The sequence below is a fragment of the Ornithorhynchus anatinus genome, chromosome 4 (assembly GCF_004115215.2).
Source record: "Ornithorhynchus anatinus isolate Pmale09 chromosome 4, mOrnAna1.pri.v4, whole genome shotgun sequence".
NCBI lineage: Eukaryota > Metazoa > Chordata > Mammalia > Monotremata > Ornithorhynchidae > Ornithorhynchus > Ornithorhynchus anatinus.
This window is the reverse complement of record NC_041731.1, coordinates 88,908,698-88,928,708: the sequence shown is the minus strand read 5'-3', so window position 1 is coordinate 88,928,708 and position 20,011 is coordinate 88,908,698. Positions and strand designations below refer to the sequence as shown.

At 43.3% G+C, this 20,011-nt stretch overlaps 1 protein-coding gene across 2 annotated transcripts in view; it reads left to right on the top strand.

Annotated features, from left to right (window-relative positions):
• MFSD14A (major facilitator superfamily domain containing 14A) overlaps nt 1-20,011 on the top strand; it is a 44,667-nt gene that overhangs the window by 20,707 nt on the left and 3,949 nt on the right. For both annotated transcript variants that reach the window (XM_029062666.1, XM_029062667.1), the window contains exons 3-11: nt 3,785-3,847; nt 4,613-4,740; nt 7,246-7,360; nt 9,997-10,215; nt 10,516-10,629; nt 11,877-11,948; nt 17,444-17,556; nt 18,823-18,920; nt 19,692-19,855. In XM_029062666.1, the coding sequence (XP_028918499.1) occupies nt 3,785-3,847; nt 4,613-4,740; nt 7,246-7,360; nt 9,997-10,215; nt 10,516-10,629; nt 11,877-11,948; nt 17,444-17,556; nt 18,823-18,920; nt 19,692-19,855 (1,086 nt within the window). The remainder of the gene's footprint in view (nt 1-3,784; nt 3,848-4,612; nt 4,741-7,245; nt 7,361-9,996; nt 10,216-10,515; nt 10,630-11,876; nt 11,949-17,443; nt 17,557-18,822; nt 18,921-19,691; nt 19,856-20,011) is intronic.

The window sequence follows — 20,011 nt, the reverse complement described above, 5'->3', positions numbered from 1 at the left end:
TGAACTTTTTTGATCAATTGAAGGATTTTGGTTTCTAAATTTAGTTAAATCAATTTTAATGGTGTAACCATCTTATTAAAATTTTAAACTCTCTATCAAGGCAATATCATATCAGTTTTTGAAGCACTTAGAGTGTTCGGTGCTGAATAAACCTCCTTCAGAACACAGCAGATTAGTAATGAGCAGTTTGACTTCCTGAAGTAGTACATCAAAAGGGGTGTCTTCTTGATGTTAGAGTCAAGTTGAAGGCCAGATATTTCTCTCCAATCACGTGGAAACTCCTTTGAGAGTAACAGTGATTTTGTATGAACACTGAACATAAGAAGAGTTGCTTATCATAAATTGTCTTTCTTTGCTGAAAGAAGTTGGTTCTTTATTGTGGGGTGGTGAATCTTGACAGAATCAAGCCTTTGGTACAGTTTGTCAGAGAAATATATTCATTCACTTCTAAGGATTTCCTGACTTGCATACAGAAGCCCACTGAGCCATCTTTGAAGTGTTCAGGGAAAACAAAATAATTCCATATATTTCTCAGGTTCCATGAGCATTTCCTTAAACTTGATCCAAAGCGATTCATTTTCACTGAATCACCATGGATCAAGTTTAAGGAAAGATTAGCCAGGGTTCTACTTGGAACCAGGGAAATATATGATTTACTTGACAATAAATGTTCCAGTGTCAGTGATTAGCTGCTTGGTTAGAGAATTTGGGGTTTCACTGTACCTTTTTGCCTTGTAGCAACCAGGACCCCTGTAACCCTGATGGAATTTTTGTGTTTCCCTCTCTTCCCTTAGGTTTCTATGCATCCCTGTTTCCCTACCCCCGCTATTCCCATTATTTCCTCATAAGATCGTAAAAAATGCCATATCAAGTCCAGCGTATCATACGTCCAACCCAGCATTGTGTTTACAATAGAAACATCAGAGAATGCCTGGAGGAAGAGTGATAGTTGCCCTCCATCTTTGTGGTTAAGGATGGGCAGTCTAACATCTCTAACTTTTCCTTTTAGTAGCCTTTTATAGCACTATTCCCATGAATTTATTTAAATTCTTATCGAGTGTAATATGTCTCCTTATTAGTTGTCCCTTTATTTTGCACCAACATCATGGGCCCTGTCTCCAACCAACCCTAATTTTAGTGTCCTAATAATAACTGTGGTATTATGCACTTACTATGTGCCAAGCACTGTGCTAAGCTCTGGGAGTAGATACAAGATAATCGGGTCCTACGCGGGGCTTACCATCTTAAGTAGGAGGGAGAACAGGGATTGAATCCCCATTTTGCAGATGAGGAAACAGGCCCAGAGGAGTTAAATGAGTTGCCCACAATCACATAGCAGGTTAACAGTGGATCTGGGATTGGAACCCAGGTCTCTCACGTAGCAGGTTAACGGTGGATCTGGGATTGGAACCCAGGTCCTCTGACTTCCAGGCCCTTGCTCTTCGGACTAGGTCATGCTGCTTCTCTAATAGGTGTCTTCCGACCTCAGCTGTCTTCAGCCCTTTCCTTTATTTCTCCTCTCCCCGCCCCTTCACCCCCATTTTCGTGCAATTCTCTTCCCCAGCTCTCTCTGTACTGACACCGTGACTAGAATATTCGTGCCAGTGGCAGACAATTGAGGTTGTAGGCTCACCCACCTCTCCTTCATTGAAATACACTTTTCTGCTGTGATGTTAGGGTCTCCTACGCTGGAGCCTCCTCCCCCTCCCATCCTTTAACTGTTGGAGTTCCTCAAGGGTCAGTTCTTGGCCCTCTTCTGTTCTCCATTTACACTCACTCCCTCGGTGAACTCATCCGCTCTCACGGCTTTGACTACCATCTCTACGCAGATGACACGCAGATCTACATCTCCGCCCCTGTCCTCTCCCCCTCCCTTCAGGCTCGCATCTCCTCCTGCCTCCGGGACGTCTCCACCTGGATGTCGGCCCGCCACCTAAAACTCAACGTGAGCAAGACTGAGCTCCTCATCTTCCCTCCCAAACCCGGTCCGCTCCCAGACTTCTCTATCACCGTGGATGGCACGACCATCCCTCCCGTCCCGCAGGCCCGCAATCTCGGTGTCATCCTTGACTCGTCCCTCTCGTTCACCCCACACATCCTATCCGTTACCAAGACCTGCCGGTTTCACCTCTACAATATCGCCAAGATCCGCCCTTTCCTCTCCACCCAAACGGCTACCTTACTATTACGGGCTCTCGTTATATCCCGGCTAGACTACTGTGTCAGCCTTCTCTCTGACCTCCCTTCCTCCTCTCTCGCCCCGCTCCGGTCTATTCTTCACTCCGCTGCCCGGCTCATCTTCCCGCAGAAACGATCTGGGCATGTCACTCCCCTTCTTAAACAACTCCAGTGGTTGCCTATCGACCTCCGCTCCAAACAAAAACTCCTCACTCTAGGCTTCGAGGCTCTCCATCACCTTGCCCCTTCCTACCTCTCCTCCCTTCTCTCTTTCTACCACCCACCCCGCACGCTCCGCTCCTCTGCCGCCCACCTCCTCACCGTCCCTCGGTCTCGCCTATCCCGCCGTCGACCCCTGGGTCACGTCCTCCCGCGGTCCCGGAACGCCCTCCCTCCTCACCTCCGCCAAACTGATTCTCTTTCCCTCTTCAAAACCTTACTTAAAAATTACCTCCTCCAAGAGGCGTTCCCAGACTGAGCTCCTCTTCCCCCTCTACTCCCTCTGCCATCCCCCCTTTACCTCTCCGCAGCTAAAGCCTCATTTCCCCCTTTTCCCTCTGCTCCTCCACCTCTCCCTTCCCATCCCCACAGCACTGTACTCGTCCGCTCAACTGTATATATTTTCGTTACCCTATTTATTTTGTTAATGAATTGTACATCGCCTTGATTCTATTTAGTTGCCATTGTTTTTACGAGATGTTCTTCCCCTTGACGCTGTTTAGTGCCATTGTTCTCGTCTGTCCGTCTCCCCCGATTAGACTGTAAGCCCGTCAAACAGCAGGGACTGTCTCTATCTGTTGCCGACTTGTTCATCCCAAGCGCTTAGTACAGTGCTCTGCACATAGTAAGCGCTCAATAAATACTATTGAATGAATGTTAGTGGCTTCCAGTTTCCCACTGCTAGCCTTGCTCCCCGTCCCAGACAGGGCAGATGCTTCCGCTTAGATCATTTTGGCGATAGAAGTAACATGGCCTACTGAGTAGAGCACGAGCCTGGAAGTCAACGGACCTGGGTTCTAATCCTCATCCCAGCTCTGCCACTTGTCTGCTGTGTGACCTTGGGCAAGTCACTCAACTTCTCTGTTCCTCATTTGTAACATGGGGATTGAGTCTGGAGTCCCATGTGTGACATGGACAATATCCAATCTGAGTAACTTGTGTCTACCCCTAAGTGTTTCTTTGTTTACAGATTCAATCATTCAATCATATTTATTGAGCTGTTACTGTGTGCAGAGCACTGTACTAAGCACTTGGAAAATACAATTCAGCAATAAAGAGAATGCCTACCCATACCAGATAAATAGTTTTACAGTGTGGGTATTTATTTTGATGCTCTCAAGTGGGTGCAGGTCTGAGATGCAAAATAGGCCAGTGTTGGTAATGACCAGGGTGGCCAGAAGTTATTGTTATATTGTACTCTCCCAAGCGCTTAGTACAGTGCTTTGCATACAGTAAGCACTCAATAAAAATATGATTGAATGAATGAAGTTGTGATCCACCAGCATTTGAAGAGTTGTTTAAGTTTAAAAATGAAGATACATGCAGCCTAGACCTTGAAACACAACATATTCACAATTGGAATAAATTCTAACGCTTTCTTTTTTAGGTGTTACACGAGACCTTTCCTAAGCATACATTTCTAATGAATGGACTCATTCAAGGAGTAAAGGTAGGACCAATTTGCATTTTTAAAGCAAAATGGTAACATTTTAAAATGAGTTGGTCAGCCTGTTTTACAGTATTTGGCAACTTGTGTCATCCAATTGCTATAAACTTTTGCAGAGGCTCTGACCAAATATTTTTCCCTTATTTGGTATTCCTCTAAGGATCTCAATTGCGAGCAGTCGGTATCCCTGATTAAGAATAGAGAAATTGGGGTGAAGAGAGTTAATATGATCAACATTCTCCACACTAGTCTGTGATCAAAGCTCTATTAAAACTAGGTTCCTCTGGGTTGAACTTACTTGAAAGCCATTTTAAAAATATGAGCCACCGCAGCAGATGTCTCTTGACATGTGGTTTTCATGCTGAAATTGGTGACAAAAGGAAGACTTTGGTCTGATTTGTAATATCTTACTTGCAGTCCAGATTCCTATGTTTTGAGTTTTCTATGTGTAGCATTTCAGATCACAAAATTCTTCTAAGATAATGAAGAAAGTAGGAGTGTTGCCCTTTTCCGAGGCGATGCACTCATTTTAGCAATGATAACGTTTGCATCTTAATCTGATATTTATCTTTGTCACTTAGCTAGTTTTCATCTTACCAATGTCAATATTTTTCTTCTACTGTGTTGTTGCCATGCCTTGTTTCTCTGTGAGACTCTTCTCCTTTAAGGAGCTGAAGAGAAGACTCATTATGTAAACAGTATGAATTCCAAGTCGAAGTTCTCCTGTAGAAGTGTGAGAAAAACATGTTGCCTTTTTTATTCTTTTAGGGGTTGTTGTCATTCCTCAGTGCTCCTCTGATTGGTGCTCTTTCAGACGTTTGGGGTCGGAAGTCTTTCTTGCTGCTAACAGTATTTTTTACCTGTGCACCAATTCCACTAATGAAGATCAGTCCGTGGTGAGTGACCTGCTTGGTGTGTAGAAGATAAAAAAAACTTCCTGCCATTGTTGTTTCTTATTCCTTTCTTCTGACAATCTTTGTTTCACCTGAAGATATAGCTATTCATTATATTTCAGCAAACAAGCACCCACCCCCTCAGTCTCAATTCTCTTCTGCCTCAAGACATCTCTATTTGGATGTCCTCCCGTCACCTCCAGCTTAACATGTCTAAAACAGAACTCCTTATCTTTCCACCCAAACCCTGTCCCCCCATGACTTTCTCATCACTGTAGACAGCACCACCATCCTTCCTGTCTCACAAGCCCATAACCTTGGCATTATCCTCAACTCTTCTCTCTCTCTCTCTCTCTTATTCAACCCACATGATCAATTCATCACTAAATCCTGTCGGTCGCCCCTTCGCAACATCACTAAAATCCATCCTTTCCTCTCCATCCAAACTGCTACCATGTTAGTCACCCATCCTATCCCACCTGGATTACTGCTTTAGCCAGCTTGCTGACCTCCCAGCCTTCTGTCTCTCCCCACTCCAGTCCGTACTTCACTTTGCTGCTGCCCGGATCATTTTTCAACAAAAATGCTCAGAACACGTTTCTGCACTCCTCAAAAAAAACCTCCAGTGGTTGCTCATCCACTTAAGCATTAGAAAAAAGTTCCTAACCATCGGCTTACCTAGCCCCCTCCAACTTCACCTCGCTACTCTCCTACTATGTCCCAGCCCTCACACTTCGCTCGTCTAATTCTAGCCTTCTCATTGTGCCTCAGTCTCATTTATCTTGCTGCTGACCCCTTGCTCGCATATTACCTCTGGCCTGGAACACCTTCCCTCCTCAAATCTGACAGACAGTTACTCTGCCCTCCTTCAAAATCTCATTGAAGGCACATCTCCAAGAGGCCTTCCCTGACTGAGCCCTCTCTTCCTTGTCTCCCACTCCCTTCTGCATTGCCCTGATTTGCTCCCTTTGTCCTTCCCTTTGCCCAACCCCACAGCACTTTTGTACATATCTAATTTATTTATATTAATGTCTGTCTCCCCTACTGTAGACTGTGAGCTTGTTGGAGGCAGGAAGTGTGTTTATTGTCATATCGTCCTCTCCCAAGTGCTTAGTACAGTGCTTTGCACACAGTAAGCACTCAGTAGATGTGAATAAATAAATGAATGAAGAGGGAGGGTGCTCCAGGCCAGAGGCAGGACGTGGGCAAGAGATTGGCGGAGAGATAGATGATGATAATGATAAAAATAATAATGATATTTTTTAAGTGCTTGCCACATGCCAAGCACTGTTCTAAGCATTGGAGTAGATACAGGGTAATCAGGTTGTCCCATGTAGGGCTCACAGTCGTCATCCCCATTTTACAGATGAGGTAACTGAGACACAGAGAAGTGAAGTGACTTGCCCAAAGTCACACAGCTGACAAATGGGGGAGCCAGGTTTAGAACTCCGACTCCCAAGCCTGTGCTCTTTTGGTACAGAGAGAAGGTTAGCATTAGAGTGGCATGTGGGGGAAAGGGATTGAGAGTGCAGAAGGGCAGCCCAACACAACCATTGCTGATATTGGTCCTGAGTTCAGTGAACTCAAAAGAAAGCCTGAGGGTTTGAGTAGGACCATCCTACCAGCTTTCTAATCGTGCACCCAAAGTTGTTTAATTATGCAATATATGGCAGCAAAAAGATTGTAGTAAAAGAGCATCCAGCGGCCTTAAGCAACTTATTGTAAACACTGAATAATTTATATGTGCTTGGTTCTTCTTAAGATGTAGGAGATCATTAGCTTTACTCCGTTTGATTGTCCCTCTTTTCGAAGGGCAAGTAAATTTAGCCCTGTGGAATACCATGAAAAAAAGATGCAGTAAACATTGAGATTTCCACAGGAAATTTTCTCGCGTATGGCATTTTTGCGAGGCAGCAAACGTCAGATTCTAAAGTCAGATGTCAAGTAGTAACTATCACCAACCACTTATGGTCAAACTCAAACAGTGAAAAGCCAACGATGGCAGGTGCTGAAGCATAATCCTTCTCATAACCCTGATTCTAACCAGGGCTTTAGTTTTCAAAAAGTAGTGCCACCTTTCCTCTTTTGGTTTCCACTGACTTTGCTGTTTTGATTTCCTTTGTTCTTCATTCTGATCTTGTTGTGCTATGCCAGCATGTGTCCACCAGTGGACTATGTGGTCCTTGGGCAGGGATTGTGTCTTATCTTTTGTGTGTCCTTCTAGTGCCCATACAGTGCTCTGTTAACTCAGTAGACACCCGGTAAGTCTCCAGAAGGATCACTGCAAGGTGATTTCCCATAGTCAGATTTGGATCACTGGATTATGGATTTATTTTGGGGGGGATCCTTTTCTATAGTCTCATAAAATGAATTATTTGCTTGGACAGGTGGGCAGCCTTACTAAGGTATCGGCCATTTACAAGTTATTTTTACTCTTAATCTGTACCTTTTAAGAACAGAGATCGTTTTAATCGCTCTAACCTTTTTCTTTTATCTTGTGCATTCTAGGTGGTACTTTGCCGTTATCTCTGTATCCGGAGTTTTCGCTGTAACTTTCTCCGTGGTATTTGCATATGTGGCAGATATAACTCAAGAGCATGAAAGAAGTATGGCTTATGGACTGGTGAGTGTGTACTCCTGTATGTTTTTCAAATCCATCAGTTGCTCCAACTCCTGAAAGATAGCTAATTTTCCACAATTTGAAACTATTCTGTTTTGCAGGTGATTGTCTTTCTATTTATAAGGTCCTATTTTTGTTGACTCTAAATGTACTTAGTGAAACTTGGACTTTATGAGAAATTATAATGTGCAGTTAATGCAAAATCTTACATTAAGAAAACTTGGGGCTGTAACACTAACCCTTTCAATGCCTCGTGCGCGCACCCAAGCAGTTATTTTGATGGTTATAGTGATAATGGTCTGTATTAAGTGCTTACTGTGTGCCAAGCACTATACTAAACACTGGGGGGATATGAGATAATTAGATTGAACACAGTCTCTTTCCCACGTGGATGAAGGTGATAGTCTAAGCAGGAGGGAGTGGGGTTTGAAAATGCCTTAATTCTGTAGTTGTAGGCTAGTCAAATGTTTATTGAAGGAACATGCTATCTCATGGCCATGGAGATGCAGGCCACTTTCATTCCTTTCAGAACAATAATTAAAGTTGTTTCCTCTCTAGTCCAGTCCTGTCAGATATGAAATCACCAGCTCTTTGCGGTTTAGCTCAAACATTATCTTTATGCTTTAATAGGTCATTAGAATGGAATGAGGACTCTGCTAAAGGAAATGTGTCTAGTAAAGGACAGGTCTTTATAACGGCAGTTTTGGTTGGACCAGTGATCCAGGCAGCCTCCTATTCTGTTTCCAGCGATGGCCCTCCCTAAAGAATGCTTGGAGAAAGGGTGTGAGAGTTGGTCATCTCAAGATTAGAGATGTAACTCCTAACATCCCTGAGTTTTCTCTCTGTCTTCCCATTGTAGACCTATCACCAGTGAACTTGTCCGACCCCTTTTTGAACCCAATAAGTTCTATATGGTCAACCTCCTATGTTCGGTTCCATTTACCGACAGCCCGCTAGGTGAAGCCGTTCATCCTTCTGTTAGTCTTGCTGTTCTTTGGAGTCTCAATGGGTGCTCTCTTCCTTTATTTATATATACGTTTGTGTGTGTTCCAGGCACTGTATTAAGCACTTGGTAGAAACAAGATAATGGGGTTGGACACAGGCCCTGTCCCATGTAGGGCTCACACTCTTAATCCCCGTTTTTCAGATGAGGTAACTGAGGGACCGAGAAGTTAAATGACTTGCCAAAGGATCTGGGACTTGAATCTAGGTCCTCTGACTCTCAGGCCCGTGCTCCTTCCATTAGACCCCACTGCCGCTTATATTGTTATGGGATTTGGTGAAGTTATACTCTTGACTAGTAGATCCCTTTTATGTATTGATTCCTGTTAAGAGTTGCCATTATAAAGCTGACACATCTAGACTTTATATTCAAACACTGCCTCTGGAGCTTGACAAGTAAAGGCACCCATTGGAATATTGTGGCTTGTGTTCAGTGACCTTTGAGAAACTAGTCGATACTCTTATGCAGTTATTAATTGGCCAGTACAAATGAATACCAGTATCAGCCTAACAACCTAGTTGGAGTCCATATAAACCTAGAAGTGGCATAGACGAAGTAAAATTTAGGTTGTCGGTGCTGTGTGGGATTGCAGAATGGAGTGGGTGCTTTGGTTATTGTTATGGAGAAAAGATTTTTTTTTTTATACAGTACCCAACCTAATTTTGGCCACATACAACACTGTGCTCACTTCAGATGAACCACTGCAACCAGTTAAACAGTCTTCCTCCTTCATCATTTCTGCACTTGGATCTGTCCCCTTTAATCACTTGATAGTCACCTTCAGCCCCACAGCACTTATGTACCTATCTGTAATTTATATTAATATCTGCCGCCTCTTCTAGACTGTAAGATTGGTGTTGACAGGGAATGTGTCTACCAGTTCTGTTGTAGGCTATCAATAACTTACTACGCTGATCAATCATTGAGTGTTGACTGTATGCAGAAAGCACTGTACTAAGCACTTGGGAGAATACATTGGAGTTGTGATCAGTTGGTACTTACTCTGTACGAACTGCTGTGCCAAGTGCTTGGGAGAATAAAATGCAGTAGAGTTGGTGGCTACAATCCGGGCCTATGAGGAGAAGTAACATGGCCTAGGTGGAAAGAGCACAGGCCTGGGTATCAGGGGACCTGAGTTCCAATCCTGGCTCTGCCACTTGTTGCTTTGTGATCTTGGGCAAGTCACCTCTGTGCTTTGGTTACCTCATCTGTAAAATGGGAAGGCGAGCCCCACATGAGGCATAGACTGTATTTGAACCTATTATTTCATATCTAAAGTGCATGGAACATAGTAAACACTTAACATGCCATAAAAAAGGGAGTTTATAATCTAGGGTCGGTCTGTCCTGTTGGTATAAAGTGCTAGAAAATTTGGATTCCTTGGCAACTCATGTCTGTAAATCTGTTAAGAATTTCTAGGTGTCTCTTCTCTATATAGTGATGTAAATTCATTCATTCAGTCATGTTTATTGAGCTCTTACTGTAGCAAATGACCCCTTGGCCCTAGATAACTATGTTCAGGCACAGTTGAGGAGGGATGAAAACTCTTGCAGAAAGGGATAGACAGGAGTCTAAAAGGAGTGGTGCAGTGTGGGAATTCTCCATTTGTTTCAGACCCCCTCTTTGCCTTTTCTAGGTTTCAGCGACATTTGCCGCCAGCTTAGTAACGAGCCCTGCAATCGGCGCCTACCTTGGGCGAGTGTATGGGGACAGCTTGGTAGTGGTGTTAGCCACAGCAATAGCTCTGTTGGATATCTGTTTTATCCTTGTCGCTGTGCCCGAGTCATTGCCTGAGAAGATGAGGCCAGCATCCTGGGGTGCACCTATTTCCTGGGAACAAGCTGACCCCTTCGCAGTAAGTTATTTATAATTGTGTTTTTTCCAGGCTGGGAGAAGAGGGGTGGGGGCTGGGGAAATGAATATCTAACTAAAGCACGGGCACTATTTAACGTTTACTTGGGTACAAGCTAGGGAGTTGAAATTTCCCTCTGTTGAAGCAGAGAGTATGTACTTTTCTGCTGGGTTCAGCCCACCTGAGATGGTTGTTTTAGAAAATCGAGTTAATGAGTAATCAAGTGAGAACAAGTTTGCTGAAACTGCCAGTCTGGAGTCAGCTAGCATAACTGTTCTTAACTGCTGTTTCGTTTTCTTGCAGTCCTTAAAGAAAGTGGGACAAGATTCCATAGTGCTGCTAATCTGCATTACCGTGTTTCTTTCTTACCTTCCGGAGGCAGGCCAATATTCCAGCTTCTTCCTATACCTCAGACAGGTAACAACCATCTGGCTGTAAAATCAGAGGTGGTGTTCTTTGGAAATGACCACAAGTGAGATGCCTGAGTCCTCTGAAGGGAGGACTTTAGACAAGAAAGGGGCTCAAAAGCAGGGTCAGGTTTAGAGGAAAGGTAGAGGGAACCCCAGCTCCATGTGAGTGAAGGAGGGTGCCATTCCTATGGAATCAGCATTGGGATAGAGGGGTCCGGGTTGGGGGGGAGTCCCATAGATGATTTGGGGCAGATAAGCAGTGGTTAACCCACTCCATTAGTTTGAACCAGAAAGGGACCAGAACTGGAGTTGTCAAGGTGCCAGCTCCATCTTCTTTAGCTGCATCCACCAGGTCCCCGGCGGCAAGCATAGGTTTTCTGTTGTCTCCATGAGGTAGAAGCTCTTTTCCTTCTTGGCTTGGCCAGGGAGCCCAGCAAGAGCTCTGGGAATGACTCTGAGGTTGCTGTTAGCTCCGCTGGGTTCCAGTGTCCAGTGGACCTCTCTGCATCCCAACCCGGTCCAGACATTATTTTCGCTGCCCCTGGGAGTAAAGGAATGAAGTGGAGAGGAGAAAGCCCCGAAGCTCCACCTTCTCCCCTTCCTCTCTCAGTGCCCCCCATTCTCAGCCACCCTCCCTGTTGAGTTGCAGGGGGTAGTCGGTAACCGTTCTGTGGTTGCCCAAAGATGTTTGATCCGGATGCAGAAATATCTAGTTGTTCCAGCGTTTATTGGGTGTAGAGGTGCTACCCAGATCAGAGGGTCAAAGCACTCTGTTCTGGGTACAGCCATTACAGTAAACAATGGGGGGAGATAATGAGAACTACTTGGAGTTGCTGAAATTGTGTTCCTTTAATGCCTGTTGGACTGCTGCCATCCAGGTATGTTGGAGAGAAAAGAGTGGGTGGGGCATTTGGGTGAGGGGATGGGGTATAGCCAAGGAAATCTTAAAACCAAAGGGCACTGTTTTTATAAAAGGCTGAAAAGCCCGGCCCTTGGAAATTTTGATTGTTCTCCACCTCTTTTTCATAGCTTCCATTTCTTATTTGTGAAACTGAGGATCTGGATTGGAGAGTTGGGGGAGGTTACCACTTTCTATACACAAACTAGCACTTGGTTGTCACTAAAGACAGGTGCTTCTATTTCTTGAGCTACTGATGAAGTGGAATTTAAGCTGCATTTGATATCTCTTTGGCTCCTTTAATTAAATTAGCGCTTCCGGGTATTCACTATTAATCTAACTTTTCTTCAATCTAGATAATGGAATTTTCACCTGAAAGCGTTGCAGCATTTATAGCAGTTCTTGGTATCCTCTCCATCATTGCACAGGTATGTCAACATTATTCTGTGTCTCAGCAATGGTACTTAGTAGAGTGCTTGATACATTCTAAGTGTTTAACAAATACCATTTAAAAAATAGCACCAACTCTGCCTAGAGGAGCAGTGTGATGGCTGTCCTCTTTGAGATGTATGGGAGTCCATCTCACTGCTCCAATTTTTCCTTCTAATAATCAAGAATCTACCTGGGTTCTTTTTGGTCCATCTCGAATCCTTAACTTTTCCCTCAAACTTTCCAACTATCCCTAACTATATATCTTGTGATTTTTCCAAGCCTTCTTGGAGCTATTGATGTTTTTTGCTTCCGCTATTTCGTATGGTAACTAATTTAAAGTATTTGTATTATTTTATGTATTTCCTTATAAAAAGTATTTTTCATTTTGTTTGCTTTGAACCGGCCCCTTCGAGTCTCAGGGTGTTCCCAGTCCTGATGTTCGGGCATGTGGGGAATAACAATTCCAGGTTACCTCTGCCCACACCACTCCTCCAATCACTCCGCCTTTGTCTGAAGTCATAATCCTTTCTATTTATCCTTATAGGGAAACTAGCTACTCCTCCCCTTTAGTCATTTTATCAGCATTTTAAATGCTCCTTTTAAACTGTAGGTACCCATGAACTTTTTCAGCAGTAGCTGTTAGAACTAAAAATTTCCTGAATGGATATTTTGAAACCACTTTTCGCTGGGGTGCTTTACCAGCAAACCCAAAAGAAGAATGAAGCAACTGAGGAAAAGCAAAAAGACGTCATTCCTTTTCTTATGGGGAAAAAAAGCTCATCTTCCCCTCTCCTCTCCTGGGTGTCGAGTGATTTAATTTAATAGTAATGCGTTGCCATCTGATGGTAAAGTAAATATTAATATCCACAGTTATCCTGAGTTAAAATGATATTAAATTTCATTATGTATTAAAGGAGTTGATTATATAGAGAGCCTACAGGATATGAACTATAACTTGAGCCATAGAAAGGTTGACTCTTGAAAACATTTGGCTATTTCCCTTCTGATTATTTTATTGCGTTGTTGTTTACATCCGAGAGGCTTTCTAAATGGGAGGTCTGGTTAGCAGAGATGCTATCTCCCTGTTTAATATAATACTGAACAGATTACATGTGCCTGTTAGGCTGGAAGATAATTTTAACAAATCTCCGTGACTCTCAGGGACTTTGGTTGCCTGTTTGCTTCTCTCCTTCACCATGCTAGTTATGTACTTGCCCCAACATCTCACCCCCTGCTCCTCCACAGCTGGTTTAGGGCTGAGCTAATGTGGTAAGGTTAAGGGACCTTAATGGTGGTCAGTGATCACTACGGTTGTGAGAAGACAACCCACAGGCAAACAAACCCCTGCTCATTTCTGAGATGAAGATAATAAATGAGATCCACATGAGATGAAGCAGTCAATCAGTGGTATTTATTGAGCTCTTGCTGTGTGTGGAACATGATACCAAGCGCTTGGGAAAGTACAATACAGTAGAGTTGGTAGACATGTTCATTTCTCCCAGCATAGACGACTCTTAAATTGTACTGTTAACAGGATTATTTGCCTTGACAGTGTTTGGCACATAGTAAGCGCTTAACAAATGCCATCATTATAATTATTACTCTGTATAAAATGTAATAAGAAACTCTGGTAAGAAAACTAATTTGGTTTTGCAGTCAGCTAAGAAAGATTTGGGGATTCATGCCTTCAGATGGCTAATTGGGGTATTACAAGATGAGGGGAGGGTGGCCTCTGCATTTGGACTGAAATGGGAAGGAGGGGAGAGCACTCGAGTCACCCTTGTTTCTGAGGATTTGCAGCCCCAAGCACTGTGCGAGGAAACGTTTTAAGAGAGGCTCTGTCCCTAAGAGGATATTTGCTCGGTCAGGGAGGAGGGGGGTAGCTTCTGGGCCCGTGCCCTCTTCAAAAATGGAATCTTCCTGAAGTTATTTCTGCCCTAACCTGTTCACCGTTCCACCCCTCCGGGGAAGAAAAACTCTCAGTGCTCTGGGACGTGTTTCTTAAAGCGGCACTAGCAGTTATTTCAGAAGTCTGATCTACCTCCCAAGGCCAAACCGGGGGCCTTTTTCCTACTAGAAAGCTGTTATGGATTAAGATGATAGACTCTTATCCTGGCAGAAGGGAGTCATGATGCTAAGGACATAGGATTAGGCTGAATCCTGAGGGATTTCTGAAAATAATTTATTCAGGAATAGTTGAAGGAAAATCCCATGCATTGGGATATTTAGATCCAAACACCTAATGATGATAAATTATGGTATTTCATTTATTCATTCATTCATTAAATCGTTTTATTGAGCCCTGTGCAGAGCGCTGTACTAAGTGCTTGGAAAATACAATTCGACAACAGATAGAGACAATCCCTACCCAATAATGGGCTCACAGTCTAGAAGGGGGAGATTGACAACAAAACAAAACAAGTAGGCATCAATAGCGTCAATATAAATAAATAGAATTACAGATATATATACATCATGACTAATATAAATAGAATAATAAATATGTACAAAAATGACACCAAGGTTGCGGGCTTGTGAGAAGGGAAGGAGTAGTGCCGTCCACAGTGACAGGAAAGTCAGGGAGAAGACAGGGTTTGGGAGGGTAGATAAGGAGCTCAGTCTTGGACATGTTGAATTTTAGGTGGCGGGCGGATATCCAGTAGGAGATGTATTTGGTAAGTGTTTGCTAGGTGCCGGGCATACAGGAAAGAAAGAAGATAATCAGGTCACATACAGTCCCTGTCCCACATGGGGATCACAGTCTAAGTAGTTGGGGAACAGGTGCTGAATCCCCATTTTACAGATGAGGGAACTGGGCACAGAGAAGCTAAGTGACTTCTCCAAGATCTCACAGCAGGCACATGGTGGAACAGGGATTAGAACCCAAGCCTTCTGGAGCCCAGGCCCGTCGTCTTTCCACTAGACATTGCTGCACCTCCCCCAAAAATATAAACATTTTGCATCAAGCAGAGTAGAACTAAATCTAAAGAAGGTAGTTAACCGAACTAAAAATAGCACCCCTCTCCCTTGCTGAACCTGTTTCCCCAAGTAAATAAGATAGATGCAACTACTGTAATCATGGGGGATTTCTGGAAAACGGGTATTTGACCTGTAGGGTAGGCCAGAGAATTCACTTGGAATCACTAAATCAAATGCTACTTGGATATATCTAGAGGAGACTGGATATTTTATTTCCAGCTACAGCAGTGACTCATCCCACTAAGTGATCTTAGGAAAATTCACTCATCAACCCCACCCCCTGTTTGCTGATATTTACCAAATGGAAATAATGTATATAAAGCACTGCAAGGTCTTTATTTGGACACATTTCTTTTTAGGCCTTTATTTTCTCTTTAAAAAGCCTTGTTCCTTTAAAGGAATGCAAGGCCAGACAGGTTTATCTTCAGTGATTGCAAAATGCCCTTGGATTTGTGAGTGATTTTTTTTTTCCCTGTGGAAATGAGCTCCATCTGAAAGAGTGCAGCTTTGTGAGGACACATACCACCTGTAGACTTGCATTCTAGGGGTAATGTGCCCCGCCCCCCCCCCCCCCCCCCCCCCCGGGTCAATTCTCATCCTTCTGAGTTTAGTTTGTATCAGAGAGCTCTTACTCTAGTCCAGTTCTCTCTGTGTTTTTTTAAAGGTATTTTTTAAGTGCTATTTGTCAGGCACTGTACTAAGCACTGGGGTAGAAACAAGCTAATCAAGTTGGACACAGTGCGTATCCTACTTGGGGCTCATAGTCTAATGTCTACTGTACAGTGAGGTAAATGAGGCACAACGAAGTTAAGTGACTTGTCCAAGGTCACACAGACAAGAGGCAGAGCGGGAATTAGAATCCAAGTTCTTCTGATTCCCAGCCCCTTGCTTTATCTATTAGACCATGCACCTTCTCTGTTAGTGGCTTGTTTTTATTCCAGAACCTTCCTTTGATTACATTCCTCAATCAAGCAGCTGCCATCGCATGTAAAATCATTTACCTCTCACCTTGACAAATTTTTAAATCTTAGGCCATCAGGGTGATTTCCTTAAGAGGTTACCGAATGAGTCCCTGACCTCTGCTGATTGTTCCAAAGGAGGTCAGTGAGCCTGGTTGTCTTGAGAAATATGTCTAGCTATTCTTAAAATAATTACCTTTAGCCAGTTTCCCACGACTCTTTTGTTGGAGTAGGAAGGCAACAAGGCTTAGAGGAAAGAACACGGGCCTGGGAATCAGAAGACCAGGGTTCTAGTCCCCTCTCTGCTGCTGGCCTGCAGAGCCATAGGTAATTTGATTTGTTGACTCTGCGTAGGCCGGTCTATCTCTGTTGAGGCTGAAATAGGTTAAAGTACTGACTGCGGCCAATACCTGTGTTTTGTTTTGGGTTTTTTCATGTTTTTTTTTAATGGTATTAAGCATTTTCTATGTGCCAGGCACTGTACTAAGCACTGGGATAGATACAAGCACTCAGGACCAATGATTCCCAGGCCTGTGCTCCTTCCACTCAGCCAATACTGTTCTTCCTCCTATTTAAACTGTAAGCCCCATGTTGGGTAGGGGCTGTGTCTGACCTGATTAATTTGTATCTATTTTAGTGCTTAGAACAGTGTCTGACACAGTGATTAACAAATACCATGATTGCTATTATTACGTTATCAGCATTCATTATTTGAATTTTCTGCCTGTCACAACTGAGTTTCCTTTTGCTTTGAAAATGGGAAGTGAGAACCTTTACAAATGTATTTTTATGCTGCTGAGACTTTTCTATTAGTCTACTGTTTAGATTTATAGAATGGCAATGTATTCTATGTATCTTAGAGAACATATTCTAAAACCAGCCATTAATTTCACATAAAAACTAGAACCATTCTGCTCCATGAGACAGCAGATGTACTCATCTCTTCATCAGTGGTACTTATTGAGCTATTATTTTGTGCAGAGTGACAGTGAAAGATCAAGGTTAGCAAACATCCCTTTAGTCCTCCAGGTAATTAGCAGAAACTAGCTGCTGGTCAAGGTAACAAGAGAAGGTATCTAACAAACCCAACATTCAGTTAAGCTAAACAGACAGAGGCACAGAGCACCTGGCTGGAGGCAAGTGGTTTGGTGAAATATAGGCCATTTTTTTTTTTTTTTTGATGCCTGTCTTACCCTAGGCAGAGCAATTCCGATTTATGGTATTGTTAACTGGTGTGTTTGAGCCTTTTATCCCTGTCCCCAAATAAATTTTAGCTTCTTATTCAGGGAGGAGTAATATGTTAACAATTTCACTGTATGACTGGATTGGAAAATTCAATGTTCCAATGGAAGATTTGCCCAAAGCGAACACCCGAACCTCCTCCCACCTCCCCCGAGTTCTGTACACAAGCCTTCAGGACAGATCCTCATTTGCAAGAACTGAGGTGGCCAAAAGAGGGAAACAAAGTTAGGAAATAGAGTGGGAGAAATAAACCCTTAAGCATTTCTTTTCTTCAGTGTTTGTTTTGAAACATGTTTTCCTCCTTTTCCTAGACTATTGTCTTGAGTTTACTTATGAGGTCAATTGGAAATAAGAACACAATTCTACTGGGTCTTGGATTTCAAATATTGCAGCTGGCATGGTATGGCTTTGGCTCAGAACCTTGGTAAGTATTTTGCATTATAATATTTCTGTAAATTCAATTATGTTTAATGCTTTTAATGTTATGTAGGACGGCAAACCTCCCAGGAATATTTGGGCTACATTCTCATAAGCGTGTCTCCGGTGGAAGTGCTAATCTTCACTTGGTCTGATTTTTCCAGCCTTTGCTGTCCAGTTTGATGGCATGAGGCCCGATGTTTTCTCCATGAAACAAGTTTTCTTTGGGTTGAGCTTTGGAACTATTGGTCATTATGCTTCTGGCCCATAATTAGTAGATCTAGGCAGTAGGTTCTCTCTCAAACCGCCCCCCCCCCCCCCAAAAAAAAAACCTGTCACAGGATCCTAAAGCTCTGTAGCCGCAAGATCTAAAAATTAGTTGGACTGATCAACTGTTTTTTCCCTTTGGTTTAAAAAAAGGAATCGTGGGGTTACCAGATTTCCTACTGGTGGCAAACCAGGCACTGGGGAGAAATGCTGTGTTTTAGTGCCCATGTCCTAGCTTCTCATGCCAGGCAGGCTCAGGAACTTGCAGTGAGGTGGTCTTGACACTGATTTTGAGATGTGCCCCCCACCCCCCTTCAAAGCCATTATGCCCAACTTATTAGGGGGACACAGAGAACTGCACAGCTACTTAAGTGCATCTGGGCAAAGCTTGCATTTTTTTAATTTGCTGAACACTTGAACATCTAGAGTTTGGAGATTCTTTCGGGATTCAGCATTTTACTAAACCGCTCTTCCAGTGTCTTCTCAACATCAAAGCCGGTTCCTTGTGCTAGGGACAAGTAGCCCAGCCACTTAGCCATTCAGTATAGCTTCTTAATGGATCAGCTCAAATTGGTCTCTTCAGTCTTTGTGTTTGCATAGTCTTTTAGCCACACCTGCAAGTCACTGGTAGAATTCACACCCCCTCCCCCTTCCTCAGTCTCTGGGTGGGGGAGCTGCATACCTTTAACTCCATTTCTGCTGGACAAAATGAAAGTCCTTTATTAGGATCTATCTTAACTGAAATCTTAATACGTGATTTCAACAACCTGAAGGGGGAGAAGATTTGAGTCTTAATCATGTGTGAATTCTGGGTGTAAAATAACCAAAGGAAAATCTAAATCACACTGAATGAGAGCTATACTATACCGAATACTGAGATATGGTCTCTCAAACAGAGCATCCTATTTGTAAGTTTAAACAGTTTAGAAGCCATCTATAAACCCTGTTAGAAGCCTGGAGGCTGGCTGGTGGTTTTAATCTAATTTTCTCTTACTTCTGGTTGCAGGATGATGTGGGCTGCGGGGGCTGTAGCAGCCATGTCTAGTATCACCTTCCCAGCTGTCAGCGCCCTGGTCTCACGGACAGCCGATCCTGACCAACAGGGTAAGTTAGAGATGGAGGATTGCTGATTTACATAGAAACTAGTAGAGAAGATTTGATTAAAAGATCAGCTTTTTAGTATGGTGACCGTCGAACCTCTTCATTTCCCCAAATGAAAGAAATACCCGTAGCTCCATTTCTGCTGGACAAAATAAAAGTCCTTTATTAGGATCTCTCAACTGAAATCTTAACATGTGATTTCAGCAACCTGAAGGGGAAGAGGATTTGATTCTTAAATATGTGTGAAGTCTGTCTGGGTTTAAAATTAACCGAAGCAGAATCTAAACTCACTCAGGTCTGCAAGGTCCTAGAAGAAGCCCTGCTAATGAATGGATCAGGGCAAACGGCCAGGACCTTGTGGCCACAAGGCTCAGCTTCCAGCTCGATCTTGCTAAACGCCCAATCCCAACAAGGCATCTTCCTACAAACCCAGACTGAGACAGTTCCTTGGAGTTGGGGGTAACGGTTCTGAACCCTGTCCCCGTCTCCACCCCCCACACACAACCAGGCACCTAGGAACCTCCCGAGGGCCAGGATCCAAGACTTCATTGCCTTCTCTTGTAATTACTTCAGCACTCTAAGGACTTGATAACTTGTAGTAGTAATAGAATAATGACCAGCTATATGATTAGAGGATTAACCTGCAAAAAAGTCAAAAATTAATGTTTTTGTAATGATACCAATTTTAGTTTCCAGTGTAATTATAAAGTGTTGTGGTAAGGACGTTATATTGTAGTTTGTTACTAATAGTATCATCAATTCTTCCCTAATTAGGTGTTGTTCAAGGAATGATAACTGGAATTCGAGGATTGTGCAATGGGTTAGGACCAGCTCTGTATGGCTTTATATTCTACATATTTCACGTGGAACTGAATGAACTCCCAATAACAGAACCAGATTTAGGGGCCAATCCGAGTCCTCATCACCACTCCCAGCAGGTATCACCTCCTCATTTCTGGTTCAGTTGGAAAGCAGTCCGTCCGCTCAACTGAGCTGGGCGGGATGGGGAAAGCCCTTTGGGCGTAGATGTCTCCATTGCAGAATGTTCTTTCAACTCACCTAGAAAATGAAATCGTAACTCTTCCCCAACTTTT